Source organism: Semicossyphus pulcher, unplaced genomic scaffold, assembly GCF_022749685.1.
Source record: "Semicossyphus pulcher isolate SPU_LCO1_2020_fin unplaced genomic scaffold, fSemPul1.0.p SCAF_6, whole genome shotgun sequence".
Lineage (NCBI taxonomy): Eukaryota > Metazoa > Chordata > Actinopteri > Labriformes > Labridae > Semicossyphus > Semicossyphus pulcher.
Genome location: NW_027211737.1, coordinates 33,451,442 through 33,472,500, shown reverse-complemented (window position 1 = coordinate 33,472,500; position 21,059 = coordinate 33,451,442). Strand labels below are relative to the sequence as shown.

At 45.7% G+C, this 21,059-nt stretch overlaps 1 protein-coding gene across 1 annotated transcript in view; it reads left to right on the top strand.

The window, feature by feature from the left end:
• The window catches only part of fras1 (Fraser extracellular matrix complex subunit 1), a 122,403-nt gene that overhangs the window by 60,863 nt on the left and 40,481 nt on the right, over window positions 1-21,059 (top strand). Inside the window, exons 20-30 of the mRNA XM_069683220.1 lie at window positions 2,514-2,669; window positions 3,439-3,585; window positions 3,663-3,809; window positions 4,565-4,705; window positions 7,441-7,581; window positions 7,692-7,832; window positions 8,826-9,111; window positions 11,425-11,509; window positions 13,665-13,988; window positions 18,652-18,811; window positions 19,223-19,401. Of these exons, the coding sequence (XP_069539321.1) occupies window positions 2,514-2,669; window positions 3,439-3,585; window positions 3,663-3,809; window positions 4,565-4,705; window positions 7,441-7,581; window positions 7,692-7,832; window positions 8,826-9,111; window positions 11,425-11,509; window positions 13,665-13,988; window positions 18,652-18,811; window positions 19,223-19,401 (1,907 nt within the window). The remainder of the gene's footprint in view (window positions 1-2,513; window positions 2,670-3,438; window positions 3,586-3,662; window positions 3,810-4,564; window positions 4,706-7,440; window positions 7,582-7,691; window positions 7,833-8,825; window positions 9,112-11,424; window positions 11,510-13,664; window positions 13,989-18,651; window positions 18,812-19,222; window positions 19,402-21,059) is intronic.

Here is a 21,059-nt window from a genome sequence, read left to right as displayed (position 1 = left end):
GAAATACAAAACTTGCTGTGGAAACTATAAATACATGTGGCTACATGAAATGTATGAAATTTTTGTTTACCTTAATTGGTTGACAAAGTTGTGTTTTTGTAAAAAACGCAAAAAATTCTCAAAAACAAGTTCAACATTCATTTGTCAGAAGCAATTACAAACACAACTCACATCATATACAGACACGCTGACTGCGTCAGACTCGTCCTGACTCCTCCTCATGTATGAAACATGTTTCTGTCTTTAGCAGCAGAATCATGAACACACAGGTAGCCACAGAGGGCTCTTTTGAGGTGGAGGACTTCTCCCCTCAAGAGTCCCCTGAAGAGCACTTTAGTGTGGTGGAGGACCGTGATGGTCCCTAGCCCTATCAGTTCGAGCCATTGGCTCCAGCCCCACTAATGCCTGAAGCCGGAGCTTTCGGAGCTGAGGCAATGCAAGTGCATGAGAGAATGGGCGCAGTCTCTGAGTGGTAACGCAACGTTAGCTAGAAGGCTAATGTACAATGTGTACATACAATCTGTAACAGCATCATTACTGTGAGATTCAGCTCTACAGCTGTTGGATGTTCCTCACATGATGCAGGCCGCTCCCATACATCACATACATGAAGGGATAATTCAGACATAACCTGCACGATGGAGGAGTAACCTGAGGCAGGAGGAGGTGACGGAGCAGAGACACTGATATTATCTTCTGAGGGTGGAGGTCGGAGGTCATGGACAGGTCCAATGATGCAGGTTTGAGTCCCGCCATGTTAACACGAGTTAGAGATGAAAACGAACGCTAACATGAGAAGTCAAAGAAGGCCGGGACAGGACGTCAGTAAGTGGAGACCTGGGACGAGAAATGATTGGACATCATGAATGTCTTACTTACTTGTAATCATCAGACGAGCTGCTGTATCAGGCTATTTAATGATTTAATGAGGTTTCCTTAAAAGTCAGCTGCTCATGTAAACACACACCCTGAGCTCTTTATACAACTCATGTCTGACACGTGTGTTCTATTAAAGAAGGCCTTTGTTTGAGTGACACACTGATGTTAAACAACAAGAGAAACGTGTCTCCTGACCGTCTTCTTCTGAAACATGCAGAGCTGAGCAGAGAGCACAGAAGGTCTTCTCTTCTCTAATAGCTGTATCTGTAAATCCTTCCTTTGTAGGGCTAACATGTGCAGACAGGCTGGAGTCAGAGGACCACACAGCGTCTGCTCTCACGCCTGCAGCTTCACATAAACATCAGCTCACTCTTTAGTCCCTCTCAGGCTCAGAGACACGTTTATTCTGTTTCAGAGGCACAAAGGAATGACAAACAGAGACACATCACAGAGCTAATTCTCCTGTTTGACTCTCGTTAAAGTTGTTTCTGCTCCATGTGGTTCATGATGCACAAAAACAGCCTGAGATGAGAAAATGTGTGGAAACACTGCTGCTGTGCACCTTTTATCTGCTTTAATAGAGGAACGTACGCATAGAACAGAGTGTGAGGAGCAGAATCAATATCATTCAGCTTTATATTCAGTCGATGATCTTAAAGTGTGAGTGATCGTCTCTGCGGAGGAGACGACGGTTCAGCTGCAGAGACAGGAACACAGATACACGACGGAAAGACCAGGCTCTTTATTCTCTACAGGGACACTGATATATGATACAAGGAGATAACAGGGAGGAGCATCTTCATCTTCTCCTTGTGTTGATGTTGGAGCTGCCTCAGACAGTGACTCACCTGGGCAGGTATCCAGGCTCAGATCGAGGGCAGAGATAATCTGTGATTTAATGTGGGCTCATTAAAAATACTAACAGCTGTGAGACAGATGTCTGAAAACACAATCAGTGTTTGTTCCTGTAACTCTCTCTGTAAGCGTCACGTCTCTCCCTCACACTTTAAATCCAGTCATCAGTTGCTGGATCATCTCGATCACGTCGAGGCCGTCAGCTCTCAGACGCTTCACGAGGAGCCGCTGCTGTGAAGTCTCTGATTGTGGACACACGCAGGAAGTGTGGGGGGGGTGAGACTGAGGATGATGACAGTATGAGGCTGTCACTTCCTGTGTGTACAGTATGATGAAGTCACTTCCTGTCTGTGTACAGTATGATGAAGTCACTTCCTGTCTGTGTACAGTATGGTGATGTCACTTCCTGTGTGTGTGTACAGTATGATGATGTCACTTCCTGTCTGTGTACAGTATGATGATGTCACTTCCTCTCTGTGTACAGTATGATGAAGTCACTTCCTCTCTGTGTACAGTATGAGGCTGTCACTTCCTGTGTGTGTGTACAGTATGATGATGTCACTTCCTGTCTGTGTACAGTATGATGATGTCACTTCCTCTCTGTGTAAAGTATGATGATGTCACTCACTGTCTGTGTACAGTATGATGATGTCACTTCCTGTGTGTACAGTATGATGATGTCACTTCCTGTGTGTGTGTGTGTGTGTGTGTGTGTGTACAGTATGATGATGCCACTTCCTGTCTGTGTACAGTATGATGATGTCACTTCCTGTTTGCAGGCTGCAGCTCAGACTGTCAGCGGTGCTCGGCTGACCTGCAGACGGGCGTGGGCAGTGTGTGTGTGTGGTGTAAGGAGGCGAGGAGGTGGCTGCTGGGAGATCACTGCGTCTCTGACTGTCCCCGGGGACACTACAGCCGCCATGGAGCCTGCATCAGTAAGACCCTTAGTCTGTTTATACAGGTCAGAGGTCAGAGGGCAGCTGATCTGAATGTTAAACATGGAGGAAACTCTTTGTATGTTTTATTCATTGAAGTTAAAGATGTTAAAATGAGAGTCAGATCGGTGATCCTCTGTGACCTGAACCACTCGACGCTCTCTGACGTTTGTTCTCTGTGAACAGTTCATCATCATCAGACCTCTGACAGACTGATTAGACAGAATAATTCACATGTATTTCCAACACTTTAATCACCATTTAGCAGATTTATATTTTATTAAGGAATAAATATTTCAGCAGCTTTTATGTTCAACATTTCAAACCCTGTAAATCTAATATTGGTTTCCTTCCTTCATAGTGTTCATGGTCTCTGTAACGTGTTTCCTTCATAGTGTTCATGGTCTCTGTAACGTGTTTCCTTCATAGTGTTCATGGTCTCTGTAACGTGTTTCCTTCATAGTGTTCATGGTCTCAGTAACGTGTTTCCTTCATAGTGTTCATGGTCTCTGTAACGTGTTTCCTTCATAGTGTTCATGGTCTCTGTAACGTATTTCCTTCATAGTGTTCATGGTCTCTGTAACGTGTTTCCTTCATAGTGTTATTGGTCTCTGTAACGTGTTTCCTTCATAGTGTTCATGGTCTCTGTAACGTGTTTCCTTCATGTCGATTATGCTTGTCGTGTTAAAGCTGCGTGTGTACTGTCTTCATGTTTATCCACATTTAATATTTTCACTTTTATCTTCATTCAATTGTTTTTTTCTCCCAGGATGCCATCCGTCATGTGACAGCTGCAGTGGGGCAGGGCCTCTGTCCTGTACTTCCTGTCCTGTGAACAGTGTCCTGCTGCCCTCTGGTCTCTGTGTTCCTGAATGTCCCCTCGGATACTATGACAACGGGCACCGGGTCTGTCAATGTGAGTCAGGAAACACAGGTATACCTCACCTGAAAGATTTCATCCTGTCACTGACCTCTGACCTCTGTGTTTCTCAGCGTGTGACGCTCAGTGTCTGACCTGCGAGGTGGGCGGAGCCTGTACATCCTGCAGAGACCCCACAAAGGTGCTGATGTTTGGAGAGTGTCAGTATCACACCTGTGCTCACCAGTACTACCTGAACACTACGACCAGGGCCTGCAGAGGTACACACACACACACACACACACACACACACACACACACACACCAGCAGCATCCTCTTCCTGTCTAATCCTCTGAACCCTGGATGAAGCAGAGAAGCTAGCAGCCCTGTTAGCTGTTAGCTCGTCTCTGATGACTGATGGAGTTGTGAGGAAGCTGTGAGCTCAGACACAGGAGACCCCTCAGAGCTCCCTCATGAAGAACTCTAACTAATAACCTTAATCAAAGACCTTCTCTGAGTGAGCTCTCTGCTCTCTGTGGAGCTCATCTCTGACCCTTCAGATGTAAACATCCTCAGTGATCAGCCAGGACGGATTCTTTACTTTTATTTACTTCTGATTAAAAGCTCTCAGACTTTATTGAATAACTTTATTCTCTTACAGGAAGCGTCACAGAGCTGCTGAGGCTGTGGACTCTTCTCAGTGTTATCATGCATTTCGTATTAGAACTGAATATTTATACCTATATTAATATTTTATGATAAATACTCAGAGTGCAGTAAATCGTCTCTACTGTAAAATTTGTCTGAACTTTAAACAAACACTTTAATTTCATCTGAATTATTTCAGTTCAATGAAGAACAAGAATAGAAAACATCTCTGATCACTCTCTGTTCTCCCTCATCTTCTGCTCTCAAATCCCCTTACTCTAATCCCACACACACACACACACACACTCACACATGCACACACACACACACACACACACACACACACACACACACACACACGCACACGCTCCCTCCTCCTGATCTCAGAGTGTGACTGGAGCTGTAACTCGTGCAGAGGTCCTCTGAGGACGGACTGTCTGCAGTGCATGGAGGGATACGTGCTGCAGGACGGCGTTTGTGCTCAGAGCTGCTCCATCGGATCCTTTCAGGATGGAGACGTGTGTGTCGGTGAGTGTGAGAGGAAGTCAGCTGATTACATGAAAACACAGGTGGATACAGACCATAGACTGTATAAATAATGGACGTAGTCTCAGTGACGTCACCCATTGGTTTCGGAAGAAGCGTTTTGAAGCCTGAATTGCGCCGCCGCTGGCCATATTGGAAATGCCAGAGACGGCTAATCCAGAGGTAGGCAAAGAGGCGGAGCGCGACCGAGCTACAGCCTATGGCTGAGCTCTATGGGCGGGCCGCATGAATCAGCCAGCTACGGCTATGAAGCTAGGCTATATGCTCCTCAGCATAGCTAGCGGTTATTATCCATAGACTGTATAAATAATGAATGAGCTGGTTTGACTTTGCCAGGAGGAGATTCTGTCGGTGACTGACTGCAGGTGTTTAGTTATCAGACTAAAGCAGTAGCGGACTCGCTGCTCGCTCGCCCGGTGAGAGAGCGGCGAGCCGACATGTAATGGGAAACTTAAAATAACCGATCTTCTCATCAGTGCAGTCCGCTGTAATCTCTCCTGTTTATTGGCCGACGGATAAATAAATGTTTGATAAACACTGCACAGGCTAACAAGCAGCTAAAGGGAGCACAGTATACCTGCTACTTAGTGCTAAAAATATTTCAATACAATAACACGAACATTTAACTCACTTAAAGCTGGAGCTCAGACTTCTTGCACGGCCATAAAGTTCCATAAACACACAGAGAGATTATTTGTCCAAACTTTGAATGAAAAAATCCCGAAAAGTCTCCAACAACACAAACAGGTGGAGTTAAGCTCAGTGTCTGTGTCTGTGTTGACGTCTAGCAGACAGCCAGCAGGATCCACCTGTCAATCAAGTGATCCGGCCCCTATGATTTAAGGCTTAATATAATTAAAACGGGTGTGTTATAAAAAAAATTCACCCCCGTACAGTTATCCTGAACAAGAAAATTAGCTATTTACAACAAAACATGTTTATTTCAGCTGTAAAAATTGGCATTTTCCCACCTGCTGTAATGTTATTTCTTGTTCTCTGGAGCCAGCCTCAAGTGGCCACTCGAGGAACTGCAGTTTTTTGCACTTCCGCATTGGCTTCATTTTTCAACACCGGAGGTTGCTGCTTGATACAGACACATCAAGATAAACACAGGTAGATACAGACACATCAGGATAAACACAGGTAGATACAGACACATCAGGATAAACACAGGTAGATACAGACACATCAAGATAAACACAGGTAGATACAGACACATCAGGATAAACACAGGTAGATACAGACACATCAAGATAAACACAGGTAGATACAGACACATCAAGATAAACACAGGTAGATACAGACACATCAAGATAAACACAGATAGATACAGACACATCAAGATAAACACAGGTAGATACAGACACATCAAGATAAACACAGATAGATACAGACACATCAAGATAAACACAGGTAGATACAGACACATCAGGATAAACACAGGTAGATACAGACACATCAAGATAAACACAGGTAGATACAGACACATCAAGATAAACACAGGTAGATACAGACACATCAAGATAAACACAGATAGATACAGACACATCAAGATAAACACAGGTAGATACAGACACATCAAGATAAACACAGATAGATACAGACACATCAAGATAAACACAGGTAGATACAGACACATCAAGATAAACACAGGTAGATACAGACACATCAGGATAAACACAGATAGATACATGTAGAAGTATCAGCTGGTTCTGTGTTTGATTCAACATTAACATCCTTTACTGGATAACAATAAGAACTCCTTTGTCCCTCATGCCATCAGGCTGTACAACTCCTCACTTAGGGGGAGGAGGTAACAGGGACAGACTCTCTCACAAGCGGTAGCCACTAATTCAGCTCACAAAGTTAATAGTAGTTAACTTCTTCTATTCAATAGTAATATTTATTTATTTCTCAAAGGGTCATATGTGCAATAAAAATCTGTCAATGTGCAATAATCTCTCACCACAGTGCAATAACCTAATACCACAGTGCAATAACCTAATTTAGTTTAATTGAACTATTACCCACTGTTTACTTGTACATTTTCTAAGAGTGTATATTTTATATATTTTGTTATCTAATTTTGTACTTTTTATATATATATATGTATATATATCGATAGATATATATATTTTGATCTTTATTTTTTACCCTCTGTGTGCTGATTCTTTCCTATTGTATTGTACTGTATAAGCTGCTGGAGACTGAATTTCCCAGAGGGAGTCATCCCAAAGGGATCAATAAAGTTGAGTCTAAGTCTAAGTCTAATACGCTCTCAAAATAAAAGCCCCACGCTTCTTCACTGGATAACATTAAGCTTTCAAAATAAAAGCCCCACGCTTCTTCACTGGATAACACTACGCTTTCAAAATAAAAGCCCCACACTTCATCGCTTTGGTAACGTCTATGTGAGAAAGCAGATTTTTATAACCATAAAAACACAGACCTCAGCATCACGATGACTTCAGATTATTTATGAAACTTTAAAATACAAATTAAAGCTGGGACTTTATTTACTTTTAACACAATGAGAAGATTTAAGGTGACAGAGTCTGTGACGTCTGAGGCTCAAATATTCACAACTTCCTGTGAGGAGCCTTCTATAGTCCCGCACAGCTCCTATTTCATGTGATGTGAGCTGCCTGATGATAATATAATCAGAATAATATATAATATATATAACAGGTGCAAAATGTTCCCCTGTGTCTCTGCAGGTTGTGATGATCACTGTGAGGAGTGTCGGGGGCCCAGTCAGTGTCAGCGCTGCACTCCTCCCTTCGCCTCCCTGCAGGGTCACTGTGTGCTCGACTGTGGGAGGAACTTCTTCATGGACACCTCCTCTCAGCTCTGCACAGGTAACAACACCTTTAATACAACAACACCTTTAACACACTAATTAATTTAATTCAGTTATACGTTATACTCCCTCTTTAAGAACATGCTTTATAACCCTCCTCCTCCTCAGCATGCTCCTCAGACTGTGTTCTTTGTGAGGAGGTGGGACACTGCAGAGCGTGTCGCGATCAAACGTACCTGATGGAGGGTTACTGCACACCTGACTGTGGGCGGGGCTACTATGCTGACCTGAGGACCAGGAGCTGTCATGGTAACGACCTAATGTGTCTGCTTCATGTTTGAACACTGGAAGTGTGTCACTGTGACATCACAGTAAATAAGTCATTAAGGCCACAGCAGTGATAATAATATGTGATAACCCTAAAGTGTTCTCACCGTGAGACAGCAGGACCAACATGAACCTTCAGCTGCAGATCCTTATTGTATATGCTAATTAATGAACTCTGAACACACTCAGCTCATCAGAGGAGTCTGTACTGTTTCTTTAATGTTCAGTGTGTGTGTGTGTGTGTGTGTGTGTCTGCAGGCAGAGAGCTGCAGGCTGTTGGATGATGAATACTCAGTGACAGAGAATAAATGACCTCCCTCCTTCTGATATTTTAGTGTAATAATGAACATTTCAGCCTCCAGCAGGAGCAGAGCCTGCACACACACTGACTGAGAGAGAGAGGGAGAGGTGAAGAGAGAGAGAGGAGAGGAGGGGAGAGAGAGAGAGGAGGGGAGAGAGAGAGAGAGGAGGAGAGAGAGGGAGAGAGAGAGAGAGAGAGGGGGGAACGAGGAGCTTTAATAATAGAGAGAGTCTCCTCTGTGATCACAGGCTTGCAGACACTGAGAGCTTCATCTCTGAGCTTCATTACACGACGTTTAATGAGATTACAGCTGATCTTAAGAGTCCCAACAAACTCTGCTGCAATTAAACACCACTACTACACACACACACACACACACTCACAGGTATCTGTTCCCATGTCAGCTACCTCGTCCTGCTCGCTCTCTTTAGATACAGTCAGTCAGAGGAGTTTGTTTGTTTTCACTGTGAAACTTCTTTATGGATCCAGGAGGAAACTGTGGAGACAGACAGGTGTAAAGTGAGGGTGAGAGAGACGCTGTCTGCAGCACAATAACTTCTAGTCTAGTCTTCATGTGGGATTCACCTCAGACCGTATATAAAGCTAACTTTAGCTTCTATGCTAGCACCAAACATGATTGATATCAGCTCTTCCCTCTGCTCCCACCCCCCCAGTGAACACCCACCCCCCCTCCCTGCAGGTGAACGAGTCCCTGCTGGTTCCTTTGGGGGGTGTGGCCCCGCTGTCCCCCTCCCTGCTGCTGGTGAAGGACCCTGACAGTCCGTCCGAGCGGCTCGTCCTCCAGGTGGTCCAGAGCCCGAGTAACGGCCTCCTGCTCCTGTTCAGGGGGGAGACGGGGGAGCAGGGGGGAGGCAGAGAGCTGAGGCAGGATGACACCTTCACCTGGGCAGAGCTGAGAGCCAGACAGGTCCGCTTCAGACATCAGAGAGACAGATCCAGGTGAGTGTGAGGAAGGTCAGGGAGGAGGAAACCCTTCAAATCCACCTGAAGATCCATCCAGTTTCTGACGTCTGGAGTTCAATCAGTCACAACCTGCTGACAGAGACAAGTATTCACCCCCACAGCACAGAGAGAGAGAGGTCAGAGGTCACGTCTCTTATAAAGTAATTGTCTCTTTACAGTTAAATGACGTCTCTCTCTTTTAACTGAATCACTGAGACGACGGTGGCTGAAGGATGCAGTCCTGCAGCAGCGTCAGTATTCTGTGGCAGTGTTTGTTCACTATCTTTAACCTTCTCTGGGATGTCAGATGTTTTACATGAATATGTCTCAGTGAATGTGCACACGTTTTATCACTGCACTCGTGTCTGTATCCAACAATGTGATAAAGTGAGACTGTGACATGTTCAGGGATCAAACGGAGACTAACATGTACCTTAGAGAACACACAGCTCAGCTGCTCTAATGTCCACTTTGCATCAGTCTGAAGCTCTCTGGATCTGAGCCAATGCTCCATCAGCCAATCAGAAGAGACGATTTAACACATCCGTCCTGACTCAGCTGCTTTCAGACCAACATGGAGGACAGCCAGAGAATTAACAGAGCGTCATCCTCTGCCAGTCATTAGATTAATGGAGGCAGTAAAAGTCCCCAAACAGGATTCAGTCTGCATATTACAGACATATTCCTCTCATTATCTGGAGTGGAGGATAACAGACACACGTGATCACAGGTTCGATTCCCGAGCAGAAACAACATGTGGAGCAGAAACACAATAACAAATCACACAGTCCAGATCACTGTGGATTATTATAATGACATGCTGAAGGCTGTCCGAGATGAAGGCTGAAGAGATTTTTCTAAATAAGGTCTTTTAATCGTTTCTGCCTCCACACGACAGCTGTCTCACATTCGAGTGGTTAAAGGAGTATTTTTATAAATATATATTTATAAAGATAAAAAGCTGCTCTTTGCCTCAGGCTACATTAAAACCTATAATAAACCCCACCAATAAACCCGTCTCATTTGTAACAGAGGCACGCTAAAGAACATGTTTATCATGTTGCTTCAATGAGCGTCTGATCTTTAATTCTCACTGTGACACACACTGTAAAACTCAAACACACTTTAGTTTACCGAAGAAGGTTTATTGTTGAAATGAGCTGTTAATGTGTTTTATCTGAAGGACAGAGTTTAACACAGACGCTGCTTTGCTCAACGGTTCAGGCAGCAGACAGTCACACTGTACACAGAATATGACTGTGACGCTATAAAATACAATATATTAGACATGTATTATACACTACACACCTTATATTAGACATGTATTATACACTACACATCATATATTAGACATGTATTATACACTACACACCTTATATTAGACATGTATTATACACTACACACCTTATATTAGACATGTATTATACACTACACACCATATTTCCTGATTCTCCCAGGGATCAATAAGGATTATCTTATCTTTTTATCTCATATATTAGACATGCTGTTCTTTAGTCTTCTACATATAATTGATAACTTTAGTAACTTTGCAGGTTTACATGTCTAATACATTTTTTTTACATGTTTATATAAGATGATTATCTCTACAGAGAGAGACCTGTCTGTTACAGAGGAAGATGATTTTTTAAACACAAACAGACGTTACATGGCTGTCTGCAAACACACCAGACTCCATTGATAAAAACAGAGATTTAATCTCACAGGAGTTACAGGTATACTGCTGCTCGATCAGTCAGTGTTATTATGGTCAGTAGATCAGTCACTCCTGTTCTGTGAGGTCACATGACAGCATCATTCACACAGTAAAAACAGAAGAACAACAATAAGGTAATAAGGCTTGTCTTTGACGATGCTGAGGCGGCACGCTGAGAGGAGATATTGATGATAAGTGTGTGTTTCTCCTCCTCCCCATGAAGCGATTAGTTCTAATGACTACACACCAGGCTAACATCACAGGACTCATTTTCCCAGAATCCCCCAGGGCTCACTGAAGGCTGTTTGTAGGTCATGTTCAGTCTGAATCTAAGAGAGGATGACCTTTAACCTTTAATAACCCAGACTGTTTTTAAATTAATGATCTAATAAATGACGTCTCTCTCTCTCTCCATCCCTCTGTCTGTCTTTCTGTCTGACCTGTCTCTATCTCTGACCTGTGTCTGTCTCTCCGTCCCTCTGTCTGACCTGTCTCTCTATCTCTGTCCCTCTGTCTGACCTGTCTCTCTCTCTCTCCCTCTGTCTGTCTCTCTGTCTGACCTGTCTCTCTCTCGGTCTCTCTGTCTCTCTCTTTAGGACCGGAGAGTTCACTGTACGAGTCTCTGACCCTCAGCTGTTTTCTCAACCACAAACAGTCCAAGTCCAAGCTGTGTCCATGCAGGTAACTAATAATAACACACACACACACACACACACACACACACACACACACACACACACACACACACACAGGGTGTTGTGAGGTGTTTCCTTCCTCCCTACCTCAAACTGTCACCGGTTCACCTGGGCTAACAGCTGCAGTGCTAACAGCTGCAGTGCTAACACTTAGCAGTTGTCCAACCATGTCCGACACTGCTTCCTGTTTGACAGAGAGACACAGATACACAGATACAGAGACACACAGAGAACAGTGAACAGAGACACAAAAACACAGAGAAACACAGGAGTGTGTGTGTTATTCCTCTCTCTGGCACCAGCGCCCCCCACACACACACACACATCTAAATGCGAGCTGTAAGTCAGAGCTGGATGTCCTCCAGCAGCCATCATGTGTTTGTAGGCACTCCCTCTGAGCAGCTCGGAGGGAGAAGAAGGAGCTCTTATAGGTAAACCTGAGACACACAGAGCTCTCACAGGTAAACCAGAGACACACACAGAGCTCTCACAGGTAAACCCGAGACACACAGAGCTCTCACTGGTAAACCCGAGACACACACAGAGCTCTCACTGGTAAACCCGAGACACACACAGAGCTCTCACAGGTAAACCCGAGACACACAGAGCTCTCACTGGTAAACCCGAGACACACACAGAGCTCTCACAGGTAAACCTGAGACACACACAGAGCTCTCACAGGTAAACCCGAGACACACAGAGCTCTCACAGGTAAACCCGAGACACACAGAGCTCTCACAGGCAAACCCGAGACACACAGAGCTCTCACAGGTAAACCCGAGACACACAGAGCTCTCACAGGTAAACCTGAGACACACACAGAGCTCTCACAGGTAAACCTGAGACACACAGAGCTCTCACAGGTAAACCCGAGACACACAGAGCTCTCACAGGCAAACCCGAGACACACAGAGCTCTCACAGGTAAACCTGAGACACACACAGAGCTCTCACAGGTAAACCTGAGACACACACAGAGCTCTCACAGGTAAACCCGAGACACACACAGAGCTCTCACAGGTAAACCTGAGACACACACCGAGCTCTCAGAGGTAAACCTGAGACACACACAGAGCTCTCACAGGTAAACCTGAGACACACACAGAGCTCTCACAGGTAAACCCGAGACACACACAGAGCTCTCACAGGTAAACCTGAGACACACACAGAGCTCTCACAGGTAAACCTGAGACACACACCGAGCTCTCAGAGGTAAACCTGAGACACACACAGAGCTCTCACAGGTAAACCCGAGACACACACAGAGCTCTCACAGGTAAACCTGAGACACACACCGAGCTCTCACAGGTAAACCTGAGACACACACCGAGCTCTCAGAGGTAAACCTGAGACACACACAGAGCTCTCACAGGTAAACCTGAGACACACACAGAGCTCTCACAGGTAAACCTGAGACACACAGAGCTCTCACAGGTAAACCCGAGACACACAGAGCTCTCACAGGCAAACCCGAGACACACAGAGCTCTCACAGGTAAACCCGAGACACACAGAGCTCTCACAGGTAAACCCGAGACACACACAGAGCTCTCACAGGTAAACCCGAGACACACACAGAGCTCTCACAGGTAAACCCGAGACACACACAGAGCTCTCACAGGTAAACCCGAGACACACACAGAGCTCTCACAGGTAAACCCGAGACACACACAGAGCTCTCACAGGTAAACCTGAGACACACACCGAGCTCTCAGAGGTAAACCCGAGACACACACAGAGCTCTCACAGGTAAACCCGAGACACACACAGAGCTCTCACAGGTAAACCCGAGACACACACAGAGCTCTCACAGGTAAACCCGAGACACACACAGAGCTCTCAGAGGGGACAAAATGTCTCAAACAGACTCTACAAGGTCCTCAAGTTTCATCAGCAGCACTGAAACTTGCAACAAGGTGCTAAAACGATCTACCCGCCTGTCTGCCCGTCTGTTTGTGTGTCTGTCTGTCTGTCTACCCGCCTGTCTGCCCGCCTGTCTGTGTGTCTGTCTGTCTGTCTGTCTGCCCGTCTGTCTGTGTGTCTGTCTGTGTGTTTTTATATAATTAATCTTTCTCTTCGACATCTGTCAGATTATATGTTGTTAAATGTTCTTCCTGCTTTTCTTTCTTTTAATTGTTCCCAGCCTCCGACAGTCATCACTCTCTCTCCTCTACACGTGGACGGACGGGGTGCTGTTGCCACTATCACCAAGTCGGTCCTGCAGGTCGACGACCCCGACAACCCCGCCGACGTCCTGGTCATGGTCTTGGAGCCGCCCCTCCACGGCCGGCTGACCCGGCTGCAAAACGAGCGGGCGCTCAGCAGGTTCAAGCTGGAGGATCTGACCCGGGAACAGATCCAGTACGTCCACGACGGGTCGGAGGGGGCACAGGACAGGGCGGTGCTGCAGCTCAACGACGGACACTCCTACAGGAACCTGCTGCTCCAGGTGCACGTCAGTCACAAGGTAGGAGGGACAGAGGGGGGGACTCATTTATACATTCATATACTGCCTCCATCACTTGTCCTGCTTCTGACTAAATAATATGAGGAACCAGGTGTTCACCACCTGCTTTCTGTCCTCACCTGAGTTTAATGTAGTTGAGATCTTATCTCACTGAAAGAGACACCTGCAGATGAAACCTTCATCATTATGTGACGTCATTCTTCTGTCCGAGCAGAGACACATTCCTCTGACAGCTCTCTCTCTGTCAAATTCACAGAGCTTCATTAACATGGGAAACATACAATAAGTACAGCAGTACAATAACAGAGGACAAAGACAAAGTGTATAAAACTGCAGCATTATAATCACTTTAACTGCAAAATGCTGAATGTGCTCTTAAAATATAAACAGGTAAGTAAAGATAACTTAAGATCAAATAGAAAAATGTCGACAGCAGTTAAGAACAAAAAAGTGACGACTGTAAAAACCAGAACTTTTCTTTTCTATTTAAGTTAAAAAATGTATTTAAGATAAAAAGTTGTTTTTTTTATGTACAAAAAAACAATCTCTCTCTCTCTCTCTCTCTCTGTCTCTCTCTCTCTCTCTCCCTCTCTCTCTCTCTGTCTGTCTGTCTGCATGCAGATAGTTCCCCTCAGGCTAAACTCCTCTGCTGCTCTAAATCAACAACATCCCACACACACACGCACACACACTCACACACACACCAGGATCCATCTGATGCTGCAGTGTGTGCAGCGTCAGACAGAGCGGGATGGACAGAATGATGGAGGAGATAGAGAGGGAGAGAGAGGAGGAGCTGATTTATGTCCTCAGCTGTTGGACGAGTCCCAGCTGCATCAGTGTCCTCTCCTCCTCTCTCCCCCTCCTCTCTCTCCTCCTCTCTGCTCCTCTCTCCTCCTCTCTGTCCTCTCTCCTCCTCTCTCTCCTCCTCTCTGCTCCTCTCTCCTCCTCACTGTCCTCTCTCTCCTCCCCTCTGCTCCTCTCTCCTCCTCACTGTCCTCTCTCTCCTCCTCTCTCTCCTCCTCTCTGCTCCTCTCTCCTCCTCTCTCCTCCCCTCTCTCCTCCCCTCTCTCCTCTCCTCTCTCTCCTCCTCACTGTCCTCTCTGTCTCTCCTCCTCTCTCCTCCTCTCTCTCCTCCTCTCTGCTCCTCTCTCCTCCTCTCTGTCCTCCTCTCTGCTCCTCTCTCCTCCTCACTGTCCTCTCTCTCTCTCCTCCTCTCCTCCTCTCTCCTCCTCTCTGTCCTCTCTCCTCTCTCTCTCCTCCTCTCTCCTCCTCCTCTCCTCCTCTCTCCTCCTCTGTCCTCTCTCCTCTCTCTCTCTCCTCCTCTCTGCTCCTCTCTGCTCCTCACTGTCCTCTCTCTCTCTCCCCCTCCTCTCTGTCCTCTCTCCTCTCTCTCTCTCCTCCTCTCTGCTCCTCCTCTCCTCCTCTCTCCTCCTCTCTGTCCTCTCTCCTCTCTCTCTCTCCTCCTCTCTCCTCCTCTCTGCTCCTCTCGCCTCCTCTCTCCTCCTCTCTGTCCTCCTCTCTCACCTGTCATGTATTCCACACAGGTAAATGGCCTTTTTTCTCTATATTCTCGCTTGTGCTGACCTCTCGCTCTAAATGAGCCGGCTGCAGTACGTTGACATAATCAGCTGTTCATCTGTAAATAACTAACTTTTGCATCGTAACTCTTATTTTGTATTTAACTTTTTTCTGGCAATTATATTTAAATCACCACAGATCCACTTCTCAGCATGTAATCTGTATTTCTTATTAATTGTATATGTGCTGCACATATTTGACATTTTATATTTCCTTTATGTGTTCAGGCTTCTCTGTGTCAGAGCAACTGTAACGCCCGAATTCCCCCCAGGGATAGATAAAGTATTTCTGATTCAGATTCTAGTCTTGCGACCACTCAAAGCTGCTTTAACACTACATGTCACATTCACTCATTCACACACACACACACTCACACACACACACGCACACACGCACACACACGCACACACACACACACACACTCACTCACGATCAGATCTATGCACATCCATAACCGTCGGCTCTGCCACCAGGAGCACTTTGGGGTTCAGTGTCCTGACCAAGGACACTTCGACATGTAACTGTAGCAGTCAGGGATCGAACCCCCAACCTTCCGATTGAGAGACAACCCACTCTACCACTGAGCCTCAGCCGGCCCCTTGTAAACTCTAAAGAACAGAGATCAGTACACACAATTAGAGAGGAGCAGGTGCACCACAGAAGAAGAAGAAAACATTTCCAGAGTGAAAACTCAGCAGTTATCTACCTTCAACAGAGAACACCAACAGGAAGTGACACGTTCACAGTTAGGGTGAAACAGCAGATAGAGATCTCATCAGATCATCAGAGGAGGATCATCACGTCTGCTCTCTGCTGTGTCTTTCACTCTCAGCTGTCAACAGGAGCAGACTGAGAGCAGGTCACTGCCTTTACCTGGAGGCCCACCACAGCTTGATTCCATGACTGATTGTGATTTATCTGAGTTTGCCCTGAGATACAGAGGACTGGTCACACTGATAACAACATCAGATACCTGATGATACCTCTGACACCTGGTCCCGTGTATCTGCATCGGGCCGAACAATTAATCGAAATTTGATCCAAATCACAATATGACCTACTGCAACTTTCAAATCGCAGGAGGAGCACTTTTGTTAACGGTAAAATGTGTGTCAGAATACCATTTAAATTTAAATATCGTGCCGCAGCGATGTTCTGGCCAACTCATCATACACGGACACAATTATCAAATATCTTCGTTTGGAACAGATCACCACAAAAAACACCATCAATATGTTTTTCAATGAAAATGAGAATAAACACATAAAAATGATCATTCTTTTTAATATTGCAAATCGTATCGAAATCGCAATAAGAGTCAAAATAATAGCAATTAGATATTTTTTCTAAATCATTCAGCCCTACATCTGAACAACTGTGCTTTGACCTCTCAGGGTTTCAGGGTGTGTCTGCGGAGCGCTCAGTGAGCCAGCTTTTCTGTGGCAGCTGAAACGCTGCAGCCGTCCTGCTGAGGAGCTACACAGCTCAGACTGTGAGGAGGGCGAGAAACAGGAATCAGATCAAGCCTCAGATTTACTTAAAAAACGTACAAAGCTTCTGAAGCTGAAAATAAAACCAGGAGTGATTATCTGAACTCTGAGCGTGTCTCTCATCAACATCTCCTCCATCCAGGCTCCATCAGAGCTCCATCAGAGCTCCATCAGAGCGGCTGCTCTCAGCACAGCCTCTGTGAAGCAGGATCACTTAGCTCTGAGCCGGACACTAATCAGGCCTAACGACCCTGTTCCCTAACGACTCGCTCGGAGTCTGAGCTGAATGACAAGCAGGAGCCTCAGTGAGCCTCAGAGGATCCCTCCAGCTCCTCTGTTCATAGTCAGAGATGTTTTCTGATCACAGGTCAGAGTTAGACTGTGATGTCAGACGGACGCAGGCTGATCTCTTCTGTTCTAGGCTGCTGACACACGCACAGTCTGTTGAGCTGTTAGAGCTCCATGTTCATGCTCTGTCAATTAAATTAGAATTATTTTCAGATAAATATTCTCTGTCACTTCCTGTTTGATGGCTCCATCAGCTCGTCCCATGGCCCCGCCCCCTCAGAGGAGTTAAGGAAATATAAAGGTGACGGTGTGATGCAGCAGGTCGACTGTCTGTCTGTCTCTCAGTCTGTTGGTGTGTCAGGGTGCGGTTACAGGAGCTCACTTTGGGGGAGGAGCTGGGATTCAGGGGAAGCAGAAGCTGCAGGGATGGTCTCACCTGCAGGGATGGTTTCACCTGCCGGGATGGTTTCACCTGCAGGGATGGTTTCGCCCAATACTTTAGTGCAAACGCATCCATGAATGAATAATGGACAATAACAGAGGATGACTTGTGTTCAGTGGATTTCCCATGTTGATGTGCTGTAAGACGGTGATTGTTTAGAGTCACACAGACCGTACCTGGACATATGAACTGTTTTATATATACATTATATTTGAGACTTCTTTAAGGTGATGCAGAGGAAACATGTGCAGTCAGTGTTTGCAGCAGCAGCTCTACCTGAGGAGTATTTACAGAAGCAGCAGGTGACACAGTGAGTCAGAGGTCAGCAGCCCACTTCCTGTCTGTCCTCAACAGACTCTGAATCATCTCACACCTGTTGTTTGCTGAGGAGGCAGGAAGAGAACAATCAAACTAACCTGTAACTACACTTCCTCTGTGGAGGAGCCACACAGCATCACTGAAGTACACCTGGTTCTAAATGGAGCACAGAGTGTGTGATGATTTATGAGTCGTGATTGGTGGATCTGGCTGTGACCTCAGAGCTCAGGTGCGTCTGTCAGAGGTTTATAATGACACTCACAGACCTTCAGGTTGTGGATAAAACATGAACATCATGGCTATCAGGATTACCTGCTGCTATAAGCTCACATTCAGGTCATCAACACCTTTATACTGTATGTCATCTAAATACCTGTGAGACTCTGTACAGGTGAAACTCACAGACAGATGGTTGATATTAAAGGGACATGAAGTCTTTAACAACTCATGTGCGTCTATGAAGCTGAAGAGATCTCACAGGTCACCATCAGGTTTTATGTGATGAGCTTAATCAATCATACCTGTGTGTGTTTGTCCTCTCCAGGTGTCCGACTCTCCTCAGGTGCTCTCTGTGCCGCTGACCTGGGTGAAAGAAGGAGGGATGGTGCGACTGGATAAGAAATACCTGCATGCTGAATATAAAGGAGCGAGCACTGATGAGATCGTCTACAGCATCCGGAGCTCAGAGGAGGAACCGCGACATGGTACCATCCATCTATGACCAGAATCCGTCATGTCACACAGTCAGACTCATAAAGCTTATTTCAGCTGCAAACGCTGAGTAAGATGCTAAAGCTACTGCTAGCAGTAACAGTGTTATTAACTGTGATGCTAATTTTGGCTAAACAGACTTTAAATGTATTTACTGGATAAAAACAGTCGACTCCTCAGAGTCCTTAAGTACAACTGAACTCTGATCAGGTCTCTGCGGTAACGACCTGTCAATCACAGGTAGCCCCGCCCTAAACCCTCCCCTGCTTTATGGTCTATGTGACCTCTGAAATGACAGGATGATCACATGACTTCTTCCCTTCATTGAGGTGGAATAGTTTAAATGTGAACCTTGTGATGTAGATGTACTGATAGGATCATTTGATGACGTTTGTCCTCTCCAGGTGAGCTGGTGTTGGCGTCAATGCCTGCTGACGGTCCGGCTGAAGGCTGGCGTCCCTCTGTGACAGACGACCGAGGCTTCACACCGACGAGCTCGTTCACGCAGCAGGACGTGAACGACGGCTCTGTGTGGTACCGGCACTTTGGACGAGGGACCGACAGCGACTCATTCAGGTTCCAGGTCAGTGCAGAGTCTTTTACCTGCAGGCTGACAGCCTGTTCCTACAGGTGTGGAGGAGGAGATATGAAGAGCTGATTATACACTCAGCATCTCCTCAGCTTCACGTCTCTCCTCCTCCTCTTGTCTTTCCTCCTGTCTCTCTCCTCTCCCGTCTCTCCTCCTCCTCCTCCTGTCTCTCCTCCTCCGGTCTCTCTGTCCATTCCTGTTGTCTTGTAACTATGGCAGCATGCAGGTGATAGACAGGTGATATAGAGCTCTCCCGTCTCTCTCAGCCACCTCTCCTGTCTCTCTCCTCTCCCATCTCTCCTCCTCCTGTCTCTTTGCCCGTTCCTTCTCCTGTTGTCTTGTAACCATGGGCGCGTGCAGGTGAGCATCTATAGAGCTGTCCTGTCTGTGACTCTGTCTAAAATGTTCATTAGCCTCTTTATTAGAGAGCCTCAGTCTTTAGATGACATGTTGGTGTTTGTCTCCTGTTTGTCCTCCCCTCTCTTTAAGTGTGCATTTCTTCTCCTCTGTCCTCCCTGTGTGATTATGTCCCTCTCTAAATAAACTCACAGTTTTTATCTGGACATTGTTAATGATAGCAAATTACAGAGACAATCAGTTAAACTGCTGCAGGACTCTCTCTCTCTCTCTCTCTCTCTCTCTCTCTCTCTCTCTCTCTCTCTCTCTCTCTCTCTCTCTTTCTCTCTCAGACTCTGTGCTTCAGTCTTTTCTGTTGCAGTTTGCAGCTCTCAGCATGTCCAGTTAGAGCTTCTTGATACCTGATCCTATTTTTACCATCATTAGTAAGATTATTAAAATGATAAACAGAACACTTCTGCTGTTTGGATGATTGTGGTCAGGCAGAGCTTCACTTAAGTACATGTTTATTAATCCTCACAGTAATGAACAGAGTTATCACACAGACTGTCCGTCTGTAAAAACTGTTAAACACTGTGATGCTGCAGAAGCAGGGAGAGAACGCTCATTTGTCCTCATGTTAGTGAACTACACACGTCAGCTTCACATGAGCCTGAGCCAGAGTCAGAGGAGGAGTTTAATGTGTCTGTGTTAAATAAATCAGGTGTGTTTCTACCTGACACCGTGTCTCCTGTAGCTTCACTTAGATTTATTGATATTAAAAGACATAAAATGTGTGAATGATCAATAATTCTCTACTGAGGCTGTCATAGATCCAGCTCAGTCAGCTCTGCAGGCTTAACACTGTTACATCTCTTCTGACTGTGAGCTCGTCTTCTCTGAACATCTGTGATGTGACAGAGACCAACTGCACAACACAGAGACAAACTGCACAACAGACAAACTGCACAACAGAGAGACAAACTGCACAACAGAAAGACAAACTGCACAACACAGGGACAAACTGCACAACAGAGAGACAGACTGCCCAACACAGAGACAAACTGCACAACAGACAAACTGTACAACACAGAGACAAACTGCACAACAGAAAGACAAACTGTACAACACAGGGACAAACTGCACAACAGAAAGACAAACTGCACAACACAAACAAACTGTACAACAGAGAGACAAACTGCACAACACAGAGACAAACTGCACAACAGACAAACTGTACAACACAGAGACAAACTGCTCAACACAGAGACAAACTGTACAACACAGAGACAAACTGCACAACAGACAAACTGTAC